We start from the raw sequence: 19328 nt of genomic DNA, 5'->3' as shown, positions 1-19328 counted from the left end.
GGTTTCATTGTATGTGGTCGGTTATGTGAGCCGCACCTCCCATCCGAGTCCAGACACAAAGTCTTCATAAGCCTGAGTGCCTTCAGTGTTGGACAGAATGGAGCGTTTGTCCTCTTGGCCTTCTCCAATGTAGAAGACGGCAATCTTATGGGTCTCTCGACTGAAAAAACAAAACAAACCAAAGTCATTTGGATTAAAAATTATAATTATCGTTTGTTAAGGCTGCAAACGTTTTTAGATAAAAAGAACTCAATTCTGTTCCTGAGGAAGTACAGAAAACATTAGTATTGTAAACGGTCGTCTTGCCACAATACACAACTGTAAGTTTATAATGATTTACAGTATAAGTTCGGGGACGTTATTTGTTTTCAGAACTTGTTAAAGTAAATCCATAATAATCTGTAAATTTATGTTTCAAACTGAGACGGCGATAGAGAGGCAAACATTATAGATTACAAATTTAACATTTAAAATCTTTAAAAAATGAGCCACAAACACATTTTGGATATAGACTGCTTACATTTTTGTTGGTACTTTTTTATGAATACGGATATGGTTAATAGGGAAGTTTTACTTAGTAGGAGCGAGCTGGAATCCAAAAGTTGGTTTGTAAATAATGTCAAATTTTAATTTTCAATATAAGAGTTTTCTTACAACACCTTTGAAATCATAAAAATGAAGAGTTCAAAAGACCAAATGATGTGATGGGGTGTGATAATTTCATAAAGTATTTCCCATTTTAATAGGGACGTTACACATGTTGCAAGAAATAAAGAATATATCAAATAAATATAAAAATAAAGATACTTTCAGTAAATCATTTAGAATTTAATGACGAAATAAATTTTTTCTAAAATTCAACAAATTATGAAATTGTGTAAGAGCAATTGTTGGATCGACAAGGGCGGGCAAAAACAATGGATGCGTTTACACCGGCTACTTGTTGTACTAGGAATTTTATGTTCATTATTCATTCAATCTAGTTAGATACGGTCTAGAAAAGAAACGTACGTGTTCAAACAATCCAGAATTTACGAAGACGTGAATTTGAAAAGACAACTGAAGCGTTGTTGCACCGCGTTTCTGTGTCGCAAATAAACAAACCACTGGTATGCGTGAAAACCTGCGAGCGGCGTCTCTCTCCGAGCGGTGTTGCTAGGGAAGCATCATGCCCTTGCAGCGAGATGTTTGGCATGCTCAGTCAGCGGTTGCTATGTGTGGGGCGGCTCTGAGCGCCAAAGGGAACTGTGGGCCGGTCCTGGGGGTATTCTTTAATAAGCCTCTGTAATTAGGCACTCTGAGCACCCATTGATCGCTGCCGGCGGAGAAGTGAGGAGCTGTGATCAGCCAGACGTGAGCAGGATTAGGCTGTGAGGAGCAGAGGATCTGAAAGTAGTCTTAAGACATGTCTCTTTAATAGTGCTTTTAAAGGATTTAGCCGCTCTCTGTAGACTGGCATCAGGCTGCGTGATTGAGCTCTCCAAATGCACGCTCTTGTTTGCTAAGATTTGTAGCGTTAAGTGCTGTGAAATCTAAAGGAGGGTTAAAATAATGTTTTCCTGTGGTGTTGTGCGTGATTTTCAGCAGGAAACTTTAAGGCACGGACGCTTTCTGAAAAACGAAAAACCTTACCACTGCCTTGAGTCCAAATTCTTCAGTTCTCTCAAGAGCTTGGAGTTCTTCTTTAGAAGATGAAAGCTCTCCCTTTGGAATAAGAAAATGGTGTAGTTAGGAAACCAGACGTTCCACAAATATGCTTACCTTTAAACGGTAAGAGTAACATAAAACATTTGTTACACAGGAAATCATTTCAACTTCACAAGAAAACGATAAGACTTACATTATTTGTATCCTTTTAATCGTTTTATACTTTATTGATTAAATATGAAAATGCTTGAGAATGCGAGTAACTTTTTCTATTGTTAGCGAGCCTTCAACCACTTAGTTAAGTCTAAATGTATGCAACTCGAACTTTGCAGACATGCCTTGTTTAAAGACGGAACTTCTGGCTGAAACGTACACGTAACATTTTTTCCTTAAAGAAATACATTTACCAGACGCTTTTATCCAAAGCGATTTACAAAGAGTTCAGGGGAAAATAAGCCATGTATACTTCACCCAAAAATTCTGTCATAATTTACTCACCTTCGATATGTTTCAAATGGGTATAAATGTTTTTGTTCTGATGAACACGGAGAAATCAATTTGCAATAATGCTTATAACCAAACAGATCTCAACCCCCATTGACCACCATTGTAGTAAAAAAGCAAAGTGTCCCAGAACTGTTTGCTGTCCTACATTCTTCAAAATGTCGTCTTTTGTGTTCAACAAGTAATTTTTCCTACTATGGAAGTCAATGATGGTTGACATCTGTTTGGTAACAAGCATCATTTCAAATAACTAAAGCCGCGAGACATGCTGAACACTGTAAGTGTTTGTCTGAAACTGAGAGAAAACATTCTCCTTGCTTGGTATGTTTTTCGTCATTGAACCAAACTTTAAAAGATGGTTTACCAGACAAGGATTTGCTTAAGTCAGAACAAGGCCTTGGTTAAATAAGGATATTTAAGTCAATTAAAAAAACATCCTTTCTAAAAATCTGCATCGGCTAATGAAAGATCCATATTGGTCGACCTCTAGTTTACACAAAAGTCAAATGTGACTCTCCGTCCTACTTGGAGTTGTACTGACAACTGCATACAACAGAAGTGTCTTTCATTGTCCAGGACTGAATTTTGTGTTTAAGAGAACCACACTTGACATTAGGCTACCTACTGTGTCATTGCCATTCGTCTACAGTAGTTACTATTTGCTGTCAGTCACTAATGTTGGGTTGTCAACTTCTCTTGGGTTACGGAAAAATGGCAGAAAATGGGGCTATTGTGTGGTCTGAGAGCCCGACAAAAGCCCTGTTAAGTGTCCGAGTCACGTGTTCGTAAATACATTTGTAAAGCCCAAATCCTGACTTTGTGGTTGTTGTCTATATGTGTTGAATAGGCTAAAAATAGACAGCACACTTCCTAAAAACGCTCAACATCTGGAGTATAAGAATATGTAATTATGAGCATTCTACCTTTAACTTTCATTGTTCGGTGAAACTCTGAATGCCATTTTGTAACTCTTTCCCTGCCTGAATTTTACATCATTTATCAGCCGCCATTGGGGTCCTTTATGCGACAATGTTTCCTGCATTTTACTGTTGCACAATAGGGGGCACTGTTACACATCTTTTGAAAGAGTACAGCATCTACTGATACAAAAGCAACAAATACTCTGTTTTAATCATCATTCTGAACCTAATCTGCATTAGTTCGCATTAAACGCATTTTCCTCTGTCGCATGTGAATTACCTGCGTTCACGAGAGTTCATGCCGAGGTCATTGAGGAGAAGTCTGCAAAGGTAAAACGGTGATTTGGGTTCCTGGTGCGTGGGCTCCCTCTGACAGGCTGCTCTGATGCTAGAGTCCTCGCTTTGTCTCCGCGCCAGCTCTTCGTCCTCCTGCTGCGTCTGCCTGAGGATGGCATCCATGATAAGCCCTTCCATCTCAGGGTTCATACCCATGGGTGGAGACGGCGGCTGGGTGAGTCTCTGCTCGGGCTGCGGCAGGCACTCCGGGCTACTGTTTCCCATGTCTTCCAGCAGCTGATCCAACACATCCACGCCATCTTCCACCTCTACTTCTGAAGAATGGACGGAGATCTGTTCGGATGCGGCGGCAGGCCGGATGGTCTCGTAACAAGAGCCTTCTTTGCTGTCGGCAGAATTCGAAGCGGCTCCTTCCAACGTCCGGTAAAGAATGCCACCGTCCCACGAGTACTTCCCAGAGATGTCCCGAACGATGACGCGGACCTCTGAGGAATGATCTCGGGGGTTTGAATTAACCGGAGCAGTGCTGGAATTGTCGGAGGGGATCTGAAGGTATGAGACTAGCGTGCTGTCATTGAAGACGAAGAGCTGTAGATTGGGGCTCTTGAAGACTTCGGAGGAGAGTTCAGAGGACTCTACGTAAGGGTTGTCGTGGTTCTCATTCACCAGGCTGTTTAGGATGGCCGGGCCTCCGCTCAGAGGATGGTGTCCTAAATGATTGACCAGGTGTGTCATTACCATGCGAGCAGTTAGAGGAATCAGCTCCAAGCTTCTTCTTTTCTTTTCTGAAATAAAAGACAATATATATCAAATAAAAAATGTAAAGTTAATCACTTTACATTTGAAAAATGACTTACCCTCAAGTCATCGAAGATGTGGCTGACAGTTTGTTTAGCAGAAAAGTAAATAATTGTTTTACTGAGAAAAAGTGTAACCTACATTGTGGATAGCGTGGGTGTGAGAAAATTAAAAGCAAATGCTGAATATGTTTTTTTGTTTTTTACCTTTTGGGGGGTGCGCAGATTTTTGATTTCGTAAATGACGTCTAGGTTAAATGTCCACCTGTTACAGTTATCACGCATTAACAATAACAGTCTTCTTATCTTACAAAAAAAGTAAGATTATAATCATTTATAACGTTGATATTGGAGGAATTGTGCGTTTGGTATCATCTTCATCCAATGTAAAGATAACAACTTAAAGTGGAATTGCTATTTTATGTTTTGAATATAGATGGCGACAGGGAGGCAAAGGTTACGGATTGCAGCTTTAAATCAATATTTTATTAGTCGTAGAATAAGCTGGATAGTGCAATATATCAAATTTGATTCACTTATAACAGAATGACTGTGCATTACCTTGTACATATTGTAATCTGGCTTTTAGCACCATCCAGTCGTCTTAACGGGTGCCCACCAGACACCTTAAAATTATCTATTCAGTCTCTTAACACCCGACTCAAAGAGCTTGCACTATTGAGCATCACACCTTTAGCCACGAGTGAATGGGGCTCGAAAAACAGCGCATGAATTAAAGACCCCCGAAGGCTGAACATCTCTCCAAGTGAGAAATCTAGTGTTGTCATTAGTGGATATTAAGATTAAGATGAGAGACTGAGGAGAGGGGGAAAAAAGCCAAAGTGCTCACATTGTGACAGTGCTATCAATACTATCATCCTCATCAAAGTGCAAAAAGCTCTTTGGAAAGACGAGCAAGTTGCATTAGGGATGCATGGAGCTTTGAAGTGAGCTAATCAATATGAGCTAGGTACTGGAATATTGCTCGCGAGTTGCTCTTTGGCTGGGCTTCTTTGTTTTTTTCCTTCGTTGAGATATAAAAGGCACGTCAATGGACCGAGATGTTTGAGTTGCAAAAGCTAGCATTCTTTCTCTTCCTCTCTGCCGCAGATATAAATGTATTGTCATAAAAGGCAGTTGAAAGAAAGCACTACACCCCCCCAGCCCCCATGCCCACCAAAAACACATGACATTTGATGACATGCCAAGGTAGAGAACACAGAAGAGAAATATTGCCTAATGGATAAAGCAAGGTCGGAGGAGGAAAAACATTTCTTTAATAATTGGCATAAATGGGCTTACTTTGAGTGGATGAGGGAACTAATGCACACCTCTTTAAAATTCTGTTTCATTTCACATTGTGCTACATTTGCTCTAATATGATTCAACAGAGCTCAGTAGAAACTTAAGGGACGGATTAAAAATGTCCCTTTTTTGTTCTTTTCTTTGTTTTTTCTATGGGGATGCAGCAGTTTCGCAATTAAGGATGAAACCCTGAAAGCTGCTGTAATATGTTTTGTAAATATAAATACCCTGAGTACTTTGTCTTGATGTGTGGCAAAAATATTCCAAACAAATAATAATTATATCATGTGACACATAAAAGTGTCTTTTTGTGTGTCTGGGTCAGATTTCACCCCAAAATCAAAGTGCACACACATGATATGTATGTGTTTATAGTGTATGTAAAGATAAATCAGCTTGGCCTGTTAGGAATCGCACTTTGAAATCATTTCAGAACAAAAATTATTGTCTCAATGTTTTGTGATTTTCACCCAAATACTTTAAATATGAACAATTATACAATAATTATACAACAATATGATCACACTGTCGCCTGTCCTTACCTTCAGCCACAGTAAGCAGATTTCCAAAGTCTCCCATGGCATTGTGTACAGGTGTTGCTTCAAAGCTCTTGACTTGGCCTAGAGAAAGGAAAGGCTCGTAATCTGTGGACAGATCGGCGAGACTGAGGAGGTAGTGACTCTGCTGAGTGTGGAGGTTAGACCCTGATACACAAGTGTGGAGCACCTGAGACAGCGGAGAGAGCAGAGAAACCGTAAATTAATATTCTAACGTATAACATATGCTTACAAATTACACAACAACTACGAAGCTGCATAGGGCCTAATACAAAACTCTGAGGAACACCTTCAGAAAAAAGGGGACATCACATGTGAAAAACTATTTATTTAATAATAAACAGCTGTCTTGGACTTGAAAGCCTATTACATGCATCAAACAGTGGACTCCAGCCATAATGAATTATTTTTTGGCAAAACACTGAGATGCATTAAAAACAATCTGTAATACACTGAAACGTTGTCACACCCATACTGTGTGGTTGAGCGCTACAGGGTTGCCATATGGAGATGGGACGATATTTACAATGCTAAGCCAGCAAACCCAGGGAGAGGGGCTTTATGGGCTAATAATCTATTTCTCGTGTGATATGGGAGTGTATCGATGTGCAAAAACAGATGGCCATGACTCGATTGGCTGAAGAAGATAAGACACAGTCCAGCACAGTTTATCATACTGCCTGAACAGGTTTGCTCTGTTTGATTTAATTAAGACTTTATCCCTTGGCTCATTCTCAAACATTGCACACTCGCATCCAAACAACCACCCTGTAAGCTAAATAAACGTGAAATCTATGTAAAAATACCTCAAAATACAATTATCCAACTTTAATTTGCAGCATAATCACCACCCCTGAGCCATATAGTGCCATCTGGTTCAAATGCAAATTGCCGATGTTTTAGAGACATGGGTCATTCAAGGTTGTGATGGATGACCTTTCAATGTAAATCAGTAACCAATGGCACACTACACAACTAATTGTTTTAGTAGATGAATCAAGATTCATTTGTGCTACATTCTTATTGGTAAACTGCTCCAAATGGATGACTTTAGACCACATCTAAACTTCTTCCTTCATGTCAATTCATTTTGACACTATACCAAACGATAATCAAAATATTTGCTACATTTATAATTCGATTTTCAAATTAGTTTATTAATTTATTAAGCAGAGCTTTTTGTTAATTGAACGTTTAATCAGCAATTACATTGATGTTAATTTAAAGTACTCGCTCATTAGTTCAACTGTCATGAATACTGATTTTAAATTGTCTATGAAAAAGTCAATAAATAAAACCACTGCAATTTCACAAATGAATTAAGAGTCCATGACCCTAAAGGACAGATAACACAAATGAATATTTGAGTAGCTGCAGGCCTTGAGACGCACAAGTACTGCCCAGGGTTACATACATGTGCTTTGCATTAGACACCACTCAGCTCTGACAAATGGGAGATTAAAGTAATCCTGCTGAGCGTATAATAACTGGAGGAAAATGATTAACAGTCAAACGAGTGCGGAGGAAAACAAAGGACATTTATTCTTCCCTTCTACCCTTTGCAGCAGGTGCATTTTCTCTCATATGATGATGAACCGAATTCTGCCGTTCGCCATTCATTGGCCAGTTTATCAATCCCACAATGGAGCATTTAAATAATTTGGCAATTTTTTTCCTGGGAGCATGACATCTGCACAAAGGTTCGGGTCTGTCCGCATCTGCACAACAGCCAGGGACTAATATCTCATTTATTCTTTGCCCCTTTATGCCCTCTCATTAGTGTCAGGTGACTAATAATGAGCCGCCTCTCCCTGCGATGAGACAAGTGCATTTTAAACGGAATATCACATGCTTTAACATTTCTATTGCGGTGGACCTGTGGACGTGACCTTTCTCTCTCTCGCTGTACCCACCCTGTAAATGTAGTCAAGCAGAGGGGCTTTCTGCGAGGCGGGGTCGTCCAGCACAGGCATTGTGATGGGCTCCAGGAGGATGGAGAGAGGTACGGCCATGCACCAGTCCAGCAGGCACAGCAGTAGAGACACCATTAACTAGAGCACATAAGGAAATCCTTCATTCAACACACTCATAACTCCACTAGAAAATAATCAATAAACCGGAAAAGAAAGAAAGACAAATGAAGTACGGAGTGTGGCACACAAACAGAGATGGACTCACAGCTTTACCTTTTTATCCGCCTCGACTGTTGAGTGCTCGGCACTGGGCAGAAGAAATGCAATGGTTGCTACAAATATCTAAAAAACAAGATAAGTGTGAGTTTGAGAAGGGATCACTATTTAAGTGTTTTCCAGAAGGCTTCATTCATACCTCTATAATTCTTTTGGGAAGGGATGACTCCAGTCTCTGTAAATGCTGCCAATGAGAGATCAGCAGCTGAAAGATGTCACAGGCCACACTGGCCACCAACTTATTTCCAAACTGAAACACAAAAACGCATCAATTCAGAGCTTAGACGAGGACTGAAACCTCGTATCTCCATACTGTATTTCGCAATATTTTTGCCATAAATCATTATTATATGTCACCCTTTATGTTTGGATTTTGCAAATATCTAACCAATAAAAGTATTAAAAACACAGTGTGCAATCATTGGAAAAGTTTAGTGTTTTTTCCATTTCCTGAAAAACAGCAAATTTGGACATATGAGGTTTCAGAAGGACAGCGATGCAACACAGTCTCAGCCAGAGCAACAGAGTCAATTCAATTATTGTAATTTAACAGACTTATTTTTGGGTATTTTAGTTTGAAAACGATTATCTTTGGCTTTTGGTTAAACAAGTGAATTAATTAAAAGCACCTAAAAAGCTTTGGTAAATCATGATGTTTTCTTTCACCATTTGAAAGAACTACAGTATTTCATGGATAGAATAGCAGACATTTATAGGTATCGATACTATGAGCAAAAATCAGAGACCGCAGAGATTGAGAATCAAGTCTTTAGGAAACGTATTATCGATTAATAAAATGCAATGTAATCAGGCTTATTATAGTTTCATAGTTACCATTAAAAATTTTCTGGTAATTAAAATCAACATAAAATATTATTTTAAAACTTAATTTGAAAGACAAAATTTAATTATCACGAAATGTCACTAAAATTATAAACTGAACATAAAATATAAATTAAAACCTATATAGCAATATTATAATATAACAATAACATTGCTAACAATTTTTAAATAAACCCCTTCACAAAAAATAATAAATAAAAAGCTAATTCAAAATATAAATGTAAAAACAGTGAAAATAGTCTGAAATACTCAAATCTTAATAATATCATACATGAATGACTACTGCTTGAGGGGAGATGGACCTGAGCCCTCATACATCTGTAAATATCTGCTAGCACTGGTGTAACTTCTGTTTCTCAGCCTTTATTTCTGTTCAACAGGTGTTTACTGTAAAAGACAGATGCTTTACCCACAATTTACATTTACGCATTTGGCAGACGCTTTTCTCCAAAGCGATTTAAATTGAATTATCCTATACATTATTATATGTCCTACAATCCTCTCTGCTCTGGTAAACAGAGGTAAACAGCATCTGCGCTTACAGACGGGATCTCGGTGAGCTTTTATTTGGTCTTGACCTGCTGTGTCCACTTGTACAGGACGTTATAACTGTTCCATGAGGAATCGTTTCAAATTGGGAAATGTCATCTGAGAAAGGTTCGAAATGACTGGCTCAACAATGTTTCTTCAGTAATGTTCCTCAGTAATGTACAGTATATGGATTATTTATGAGGAGTGTTTTGGCAAATGTAGAGCATGATGAGACTTTAAAATATTGTTATTGTTATTAAAGCTGAGATGGATAAGTTTTCATTTTTGGATGAACTATTCTTTTAAATAAGGATAATAAATGAAACCTTGCTTAGAAGAATATAAACACGTTATGACAATGCAAATGACTACAAAGTGGTAAACTCACCTTTAAAGTGACACCCAGGACGTTGATGGCGTCTTTCACCTGATGATGAGTTTCGGGTTGTACCAGCTCCTCACACACCCACAGCCCCAGGCTGCAGATAGCTACACACCTGAAGCGCGGTAAAGAAAAAAGAAACATCATCAGACTACAGCATGAGATTCTTCTTCTTAACAAGGTTCATTGAATAAACCATTAATAGATTATTTAAATGAACCAAGGGAATGATGGGTAAAGAATGGTTTGATTCTACCTGGCTCCTTCACACGACTCACTGCGGGCGGTCTTCAAAAGGATGTTCACAAGATAGTCCTAAAGACAGATAGTATCGATAATAAACAACACCTGACAACAACTCTAATACAGAAACAAAGATTAAGCGTGTAAGACCAAGACTAAAGTACACAGCGATCACAATTAGCGTCCACGACAACAGACGCTAACGTTACGAGAACGTTATAAGAACGTTGTTCTATGCTTTCGCACTGCAGTTTCACATTGGTAATACACAAGCCATTTGAAGGAATTCTGATTGGCTTTCATTGTTTCATCATTCATGAGCTGGAAATAAAATCACTCTGAAAGTGATCACAACGATAACTTTTCCCTTTAACGCTCCTGTTATAGTGGAGATGGCAACTCCACTCTTGCCTCAAAATTCAGGTTTGGGTTTGGATTCACTGGGTTACTTCTACAATGATATACCTTCATGTCTTCGTTGCCGACCATGATGTCCTCAGATCCCATAAGAGACTGCAACGAGGGGATCTGGCGATACAGGTTAGGAAAGCACACCAGAGACCCCAAAACCGTCTGAGCCTCGATCCGTGGAGCCTGTTCAGAGAAGACATCAATGTCAGGCCGTGTGCTTCAGTGAGGGGTGAATAACTCTTTAAAGCTAGCTGCACGGTACCTCAAAGGAGTCCGTGTTGAGGACGCGGGCTGCCGCGGTGATGAAGTCTCCCACGAGCATGGTGAAGCCAGGCAGGCCCAGGAAGAAAAAGCGCGGTGAGCACCAACTGATCATTGTGTTTAACACATCCTAAAGAAAATGAGGAAAGGATAAATAAAAGGCGTAGGTAAAAGTGTAAAACATGACGTGACCCTGTCAGCTTCCTACGCCATGTGTACAACCAAACAAACATGGCTGCTCTGTACCCGCAACATCTTTCTTAATTGAATCTTTTGTAAACACCGTCAAAATAAGCCCTGTGCCGTTGGCAATCCAGGCGCACAAAAAGGGTCCTGCTGAGAGGGAGATGTGAAATTGGAGGAAGCGGCGCATCTGCAGGGACATTTTACCCTCATTCTGCCATAACTGACCTTTGCAATGCTTAGCAACCAGTGGTAATTAAGCGCCACCAAACTGCAGCATGATTACCCAAAATGAGCATTTCGGAGGAAGCGGCAATTGCGCAAAGCGGGTCTATTATGCAGCGGTAAATACAGACGTCCCAATCGAAATCTACAGTGTGTGTGTGTGTGTGTGTGTTTAACAGTCTGAATTGTCAAGCAAATTACAAAGTGCAAGACTGTACATGTGGCTCACGCTCTTAGATCTGTGACCCTTACGTCACTCTAAACCCGGCAGAGGTAAAGATAGTGTGTGGATGGTCAGCGTGTATTGAGTAGATGCAGCTGGCATGTCCGACACCTGTTGGCACTGGTCTTATTTGTTGACTTACCTGTTCCTATAGCGCAGCACAAAGAACGGCTTGATCATTAACTACAGACTCTATTTGAACAGGTACGGGTACATTTCATAGCACATGCAAAGGTAAACCAGCACAGAGCGAATACAATAATGTGTAAGTAGATTATAAACTTCTTCAGTGAAACTAAAATACATAATAATATAACAATGAATTCTTGTCTGAATTGACACACTGCAAAAATGTTTTGTGAAACCAATAGTTTTTAATTATCTTTCTTCATAGCAGAAGGACCATTGATGCCTGTGTGTTTTCTTAAAGAAGACACCAGAAACACCCTGCCCAACTCCTCCGCACCTTCTTATTCAACACATTATTTCAAAAGCCACAAACGTTTTTATCGCAGCAGACAAAACTAAAATCCTTTTTGCGATCTGCCGGCAGCGTGTACTGTCCGTTCAGACCCGTCACATAACCCGAGTTAAGCTCAGCTGTACCGACTCCATCAAGCGAAAGCTTAAACGCACAAAAAACATCCAAGCACCTGAAGTGAGTGAGAAATGAAGTGAGCTGTGACACAGACACAACGGGATCATCATCTAGACACTTAAAGCATGCACAATAGTCCCCAAAGCACTTTTACTGTCTCTCCCGTTGCAAAACCTCCAGATTCACATAAATGCTTTAGACGCGGTATAAAACTAGAGCAAGAAACACAAAAGCTGGGAGTGTGACTTCAATACATCCATGCAGACAAAGAGCATAAACACATTTCCTGAGTTCAGTCGGATGAAGATTTCTACAAGCGTTAACACTTTATTCTATTTCAGGAAATGTAGTTCCAATCAACTATTCAGTATTTTAACAGTCACTAAATGTACACACACGCAGTCAAACTTTCTACCTCTGAGTCACAATCACAAAGATTGTTCAAGATTGAAGCATCTCACACAGAACAGACATCAGATGCTTCATCAGATAATACAAATGACTGCGGCACCATCTAGTGGTCGGACACCACACAGAAACAAGACCATTATACCTTAAAAGCATTAAATGACAGGAATATCTAGGCGTGGTATACACTAGGGCTGTCAAAATATCTGATTTTACGTCACAAAGATTGTGGCCGAAATATTTCACAATATAAAAACAACATGTGGGTAGCAGACAGGCTGATATGCGAATTTGTCCTATGATGTGATGGCAAAAATGTAGACAAAAACTAACAATAAAGCTAAATCTCTCATGCTATTTTATAAACAATTTTTATTTTTATTGTGCTGTCACGTCAAAGGACACTGCAGGGCCCATGTACAGAACAAATTGAGGAATTATTGATTTGTTACTCTGGTTGATTGACCAATCAGTGCATCCGAACGAACATCCTGTAAGTGTCAGAACTGAAGACGTCCTTGTTACTGAAAAGACAACTTTAATTGACACCAGGCCCAGCGAACACCAGGTCCTGGACTACACCTATCAATGATAGGTATGATAGATATATCTCCACATGATAGATATCTCCGCAGAAGAATATCAATGAGTCCCACGCACTGGTCCTGTGAATGACTAAAGCCATGTACACATACAGTGGTATGCAAAAGTTTGGGCAGCCCTTAGGAAAATCACTGCATCAGTTTGTCACTTGCTGAGCTTTTGAAGCCGCAACTTCCTTATGGAAACAGAAACATCTCGGCAGGGAAATCATTTTTATGTGCATTTATACAAAAACAGGCATGTGCATTAATTTGGGCACCCCAAAGAAATATTCCCATTAATATTTCGTGGAGCCTCTTTTTGCTGCAATAACAGCCTGAGACGCCTCCTATAGCCACAGACAAGTCCCTGAAGTCCGGCAGGTGGTATTTTGGCCATTGCTTCTGCATGAATTCCTTGGTGGATCTTGAACAGTGCTTAGGATCCTGCTGAAAAATCCAACCCCGGCGTAGCTTCAACCTTGTGACCGACTCTTGAACATTCTTGTCAAGAATCTGCTGATACGGAGAGGCCCTCAACTTAAACAAGGTTTCCAGTACCTGTGCTAGCCATGCAGCCCCATAACAGGATGGACCCTCCACCAAATTTCACAGTAGGCAATAAGTTCTTCTCGTGGAATTCAGTGCCATGTATACCTCCTCTTGATCTGACCAAATAACTCTTATCTTAGTCTCATCTGACCCCAATATCTTTTCCAAAAAGCTTCTTGCTTGTTCAGTTGTTCTTTTGCATACCTCATACGACTCTTCTAGTGATGAACACTCAGGAAAGGCTTTTTGCGCATCACCCTTCCAATGAGCTTTTCCTGGTGGATTGTGGAACGATGAACAACTACACCATCAGCAGCCAGATGTTCTTGTAGTTCTCTGGAGGTGGTCTGTGGCTTGTCTGTGACCATTCTACCCATCCTTCGCCTGTGCCTTTCCAGTATTTTGTTTGGCCTACCACAGCTTTCCTTCACAAGGCCTGTTCCTGTGGCCTTCCATTTCTATACTAATATACTGCAATGTAATGTTATGTGTACTTTTTCTTCTTCATGGAAATAGGGTCGATCACAGTGAAATATAATTCCTGGAGGTGTATTTTCTTTTTTTTGGTTATTGTTCTGAGCACATATTGTTGCCTTTTGTAAAAGACAAAGACGTACATTTTCAAACAAACTTTGTTATTTCTATTTTTTATTGTTAAATGCAGAACAACATTTAAGAGGAATGAGGCACAAGAATGCAAGGAAATTCTACCCCAACGAGATTCAGCGATGAGCTAAATCTAAAATGTTATATGAAAACAAATAAAAGCTAATTGTTCAGGCTTGTTCGGTGCAGATTTACACAGCCTTAATGAAAACATATAACGGAATGCTGCCAAGTAAAAATTAGCATTAACAAAAGCCACAGTAAAAATTTTCACTGATATGATGTACTGTAGAAACATGTGAGTTTCAAAATAAGTTTAGTGTTTTTAAAACAAAGTTTGAGAAAAGTTTTTAGCATTGAGATTTTCCAACCATTTCGGAATAAGATCGAATGAAAAACCTGCTAACAGGGCCAAAAGCATATTGCACGTAATGCTGTTAAAAGCATAAATAAAACATGGGTCGGTATATGATTATGATTGTTTACAATGTTTTTGTTGAGAAAAGCACATAAATGTTTAGAGTTAGTCTGTTTACAGTGTCTGCACAGAAACACACAGGCTTCTCCGCAGCGCAGCAAGAGCACGGCAGGTGCACACAGCACACCGAGTTTTAAAGGTTGGTAAGCGATCAAGTTTATTGAAGCGCTGTGTATTTTCATGTTAATAGTTTTTATAAAAGTCATTTCAAGTTAAATCTGCGTTTATAAGCAGACAACGCTATTCTAACATCTGACCTTAACTTTGGTGAATAGGACTCTTGCATTCATCCATCATTTAGCTAAAGACAAATATTAGGCCTATTTTTTAAGTTTTCACATTCGTAATATTTCAATAACTGCAATAGATCTTATTTTTGATTTAAAATAGGCATGACGACCATCCTTATACGTCATTGACCAATATATATTTCCTTTAATAAGAGGCAATATACAGTCACTGAATTTGAGGCATAATATCCCTTTATTGCATGAAGAACAGTACCTGATCGTCGCTGGTAAAGCCCTTGTGCATGACGTGGTAGAGATGCACCAGGAAGTCACTGTTGGGCAGCACGTCCTGATGTTTGGTCATCATCTCGCAGATGAGTTTATACGCGTGAAGCTTCCCATGCTTGAACTCTGATGGCAGCATTGTAGCCTGAGTGAACACATTACAGTCAACTATCACGTCCTCAACAATTCGATTTAGTAAAAAAACTGTTTTATTTCACATTACCTTAAAGAGCCAGGAGGCCAGCATGCGCAGAGGAGGGATGAACAACGGTATGGCCATTGCTGTCTCTGTGTCCACTCTGATCCCGAGGTTATCTCTGATCTGATACATCAGAAACATTAAGATATGAATCACATGGATTATAAGGTGACCGTATGTAAGGTTCTCCAGGGTCTGATGGTGACCCACCTTGGCAAGCTTGTGCCAGAGCTCATAGAGGTAACTGAAGACCTTGGCGTGGATACGGGCGCAGCGGATGCTGTTAACGTCGCCCAAAATCCCAAGGGTCCGCCTCCAGAGGACGAAGGCGGAGTCGGCGTGCCATCCGGTCAAACTGCCCCCGGCGATAATGCTGATGTCGTCCGCCAGAAACTCGCTGCTGTCTGTAACGAAGAGCACACAGAATATGATGATGCTCACAAAAATTTCCCTTCAGTTTTTGGTTGCTCTGCAGATTTGCTTCTCTGTTGGAAACAAATCACGCTTCAACAAACTACACGTCTGCCCACTAATTCCCTCACTAGAAGGGCAGAAATCTTTCCTCTCGAGAACGATAAGTATGGCTTGAAGAAATCATCTCCGAAGGTCTAGAGGTCACAACAAGAGGAACTCTGGGTTGCGGATGCTTAAACGTCGGGCTTGAGATCTCTTTGAGATTAATTAAGCAGAAGTCAGATGGGTCTGGAAAAACCTCACCGGGTCTCTATTAATCCTTGACCGTGCTGAACATACGTCTGAACCACAACAAATCCCAATAAACCACTGCACTACCGCACTCATTACGTGGAAACGTTGTTTTGTAGAAATGTTGTTTTGTATTGGTCAAAAGGGCATTCTGCCCTCTACAAGTCAGTCAGAAATGCAGAAACCATTTCAGATAGAGCGAGTTCTCATGAAAGGCTTTGAATATAAACGTCAGAAAATCATAAATGGTTTAAAGAGTAAATAGTTTGTGATTCCTACTTTGGTTCATGGAGTGTCCAACAACAAGTTTACGTACAAACAAGGTGCAAAACCACTTTTTTTATAATAGGCAGTTATAATAACCGCACTTCTAGACTCAATCTCAAATGATTCATTCGGCGATTCATCCTTCTAATCCCCTCCTTGCTGTCAGCCCACTGTGATCTGATCGGTCAGGTGGTCTAGTCTGCTGTGATTGATTTACCAATTGGCAGGCATTGAACGGAGTGATGCAAATCTTTGCTATTCATTCTCTCTACAACTTGACAACAATTTAATTAAAAACAAGACACACTATGTTTCTCCGTGAAACGTGAAGGCAGACAGTAACGCATGGCTTGAAGGATGAAGGTAGAATGAGGTAAACATGAGTTTGAGGGAGGAAGAGAGGATGAGTGTTGTACCCAGAAGATGAGGCATGTTCATGGCATCCTCCAAGAGCTGAGGGCCCTCATAGCCACCGTGAGGCAGGAGAAGAGCTGGAGACACTGGGGGACAGTAAGAAGGGGCCGCACAATCTGACCCTACACATAACACAACACAACACAACACGATGATGGATGGGGCGGGGTGGTGAGATCACAAAAATCACAAACACAGTCACCAACAGACACATGATAACCTCAAACGAACAAATCGAATGATTTAAAGGAATGCTCCAGGTTTACACATAACCAATATAATCGACAGCATCTGTCATTTATCTGTGGTAAGTGTCTTAGTGGTGGATGAATAAGAGTCAAATATCTGTTTCGTGGTTATTAAATAAAACAAATACAATTATTTTATTAAATGTAAAAACCATAATTATAATCACACCAGTTTTAAGACATTTAACCAAAAGAGTACTGTCCATAAACCCTGAATATTCCTTTAATGTTTGAGCACATTTGAGTGCTGATGTCATTGACACATCCCACGTGACAGAGGATTGAGTAATATCAAGAAACAAACACATGACTTTACACACAACACAGAGGCTGAGGCACAGGAGGTCATTTGACTTTTGGATCACAGAAGTGACGCGGAGGAGAGGAGCCGGTGATGTGTTTGTGTTGTTTCGGGTACCTGCGAGAGCTTCGGTGTGGCTCAGAAGTAGACTTCTCTGGCTCTCTGTATCCAAGGTAACACTCACGTCATGAGCAGAGGAGGAGTCCGGCGACTCCTCCATCGCATTCCACGACAGCAGACCCGCATCAGCATCGTTCAGAAACCCGTTAGATGTCTCGCTGCTCACGCTCTCACCTGAGACCACACACAGAAAAGTTACACGTGTACAGCTCAAGACAAAAAAGAATTATACAAAAGTCTGTGCTAAAAATAAGATGAAAACTACATTTTACAATTCGGAGAACTTCAAGGAATGGGTCACGTATAGAGGGCTTGGGCGGAGCATCCGTTAACTCCTCCCCTTAACTGTCAGTCTGCTGCCAGTTCCATTTCAAAATGCCATGGCTTTATTATACATCCAATCAAATTGGAAAGAAAGACGGAAGCCATTCGAAATTCACTTTCACATGGAAAGGGGTCAAAATAAGGACGTAAAAACGATCAAAACTTCCGGACCAGGGGGACTTTAAAATGAAAAACATTACATCACACGTGTTTTTTTAGTAAGTACCTTGATTAAAATCAACAATTGATGAATTAAATGAAACCCCACTGAATGTAAGACCTCATTATCAAACAAAGACTTTTATTTAAACTAGGCGTACTTTTCTCCCGCATTTTAGACTTCAGGAACACGTGAGCTCCTTCTGCCGGATAATCCAGATCGACCGGACTGCTGCTCCTCCGGATGAGAATCTGAGGAGAGATGCACATATCACATGATGACATCATTCACAAGAGACCGATGTGTGACCCGGTGATGTCACTGACCGTAGGAGCATCACTCTCTCTCTTCCCTGTAGAGCTGGTCTCTGGCACGGACGCTCTGCCTGTCTGTGGAGACTCCTCTCTTTTCTGACCTGAAGTTCACATAATTCAGCATTCATCATTCATCATGAAACTACTCGTACACAGATTTGAGTGAGCGTGACCGGATACCTGGGAACGTGTCGTTGATCTGCTGTGTGATGTCTGAAGTGCTGCTGCTGCGGGCCAGGGGACTGTCTCCATCTCCTGTCTCACATTCAGAGAGCTGACACTCCTCCACGTCTGCCGGACAGAGAGACAGACCATCAGCACTGCATCGTCTGACACTGAACACTCGCATTTATCACGGCTGAATGGATGGGAGTGTATTTAGAGGCTCGCATGCTAACAGTTACAGATGTTGCTGTGGTTCAGTGACTTCTGAAAGCGCTGGTGGAAATCACTCTTGCCTTGATGGAGCATTGAGTTGTCATTTCTTAAGCTCTGAAAGCTTTCAAACATGTCGCCTGTACAACCTGATGTGTTGTTTACAAAAGCAGCTGCATCGGCAAAGCAACCAAACAGATGGTCTGTCCCGTGTAAACCTGCAGATGCTTCCTGTGCTGCTGTTTGTGATCAATCCGCATCAAATAATAATCTGATCGAATCTTTTCATTATGAATAATTCAATTTATCGGTAGAGTTTATGAAGAACTTATTAAATACGAATGCAAGATGAGTAGATGAGTAAGGAGGGGGCTTCTGAATATAACCAAACATCTCTCTAACGTCCTTCTGAAGCTTTGAAGCTCCATATTTCATGATTTTGTGAATTTCACTGGGTTTTGCAAATATCAAACCAACAAAAAGCATTCAAAACAGCTTGTCAACTTCCAACACCACAGTGCCATGAAAAACATTTCCTGAAAAACTGAGAATTTGGACATCCGATGCAGTGATATATACGTTTTTCAGAATTCTTCATTCTTACTGTATTATTCGGTTCTACATTATGTATTTTCTTGACAAAAT

General features: G+C 40.3%; 1 protein-coding gene across 2 annotated transcripts in view; it reads right to left on the bottom strand.

Annotated features, from left to right (window-relative positions):
* The window catches only part of ralgapa2 (Ral GTPase activating protein catalytic subunit alpha 2), an 88761-nt gene that overhangs the window by 29114 nt on the left and 40319 nt on the right, over positions 1-19328 (bottom strand). For both annotated transcript variants that reach the window (XM_079458709.1, XM_079458708.1), the window contains exons 17-35: positions 18489-18599; positions 18321-18409; positions 18155-18245; positions 17508-17684; positions 16844-16963; positions 15666-15859; positions 15480-15578; positions 15246-15401; positions 10889-11017; positions 10681-10809; positions 10229-10287; positions 9979-10087; positions 8356-8466; positions 8214-8282; positions 7941-8078; positions 6013-6196; positions 3352-4153; positions 1633-1704; positions 37-160 (exon numbers count right to left, since the gene is read on the bottom strand). In XM_079458709.1, the coding sequence (XP_079314835.1) occupies positions 37-160; positions 1633-1704; positions 3352-4153; positions 6013-6196; positions 7941-8078; positions 8214-8282; positions 8356-8466; positions 9979-10087; positions 10229-10287; positions 10681-10809; positions 10889-11017; positions 15246-15401; positions 15480-15578; positions 15666-15859; positions 16844-16963; positions 17508-17684; positions 18155-18245; positions 18321-18409; positions 18489-18599 (2963 nt within the window). The remainder of the gene's footprint in view (positions 1-36; positions 161-1632; positions 1705-3351; positions 4154-6012; positions 6197-7940; positions 8079-8213; positions 8283-8355; positions 8467-9978; positions 10088-10228; positions 10288-10680; positions 10810-10888; positions 11018-15245; positions 15402-15479; positions 15579-15665; positions 15860-16843; positions 16964-17507; positions 17685-18154; positions 18246-18320; positions 18410-18488; positions 18600-19328) is intronic.

Source organism: Barbatula barbatula (genome assembly GCF_947034865.1).
Source record: "Barbatula barbatula genome assembly, chromosome: 6".
In the NCBI taxonomy this organism is placed as follows: Eukaryota; Metazoa; Chordata; class Actinopteri; order Cypriniformes; family Nemacheilidae; genus Barbatula; species Barbatula barbatula.
The sequence above is the reverse complement of the archived record's forward strand: the minus strand, read 5'-3'. Positions and strand labels throughout refer to the sequence as shown.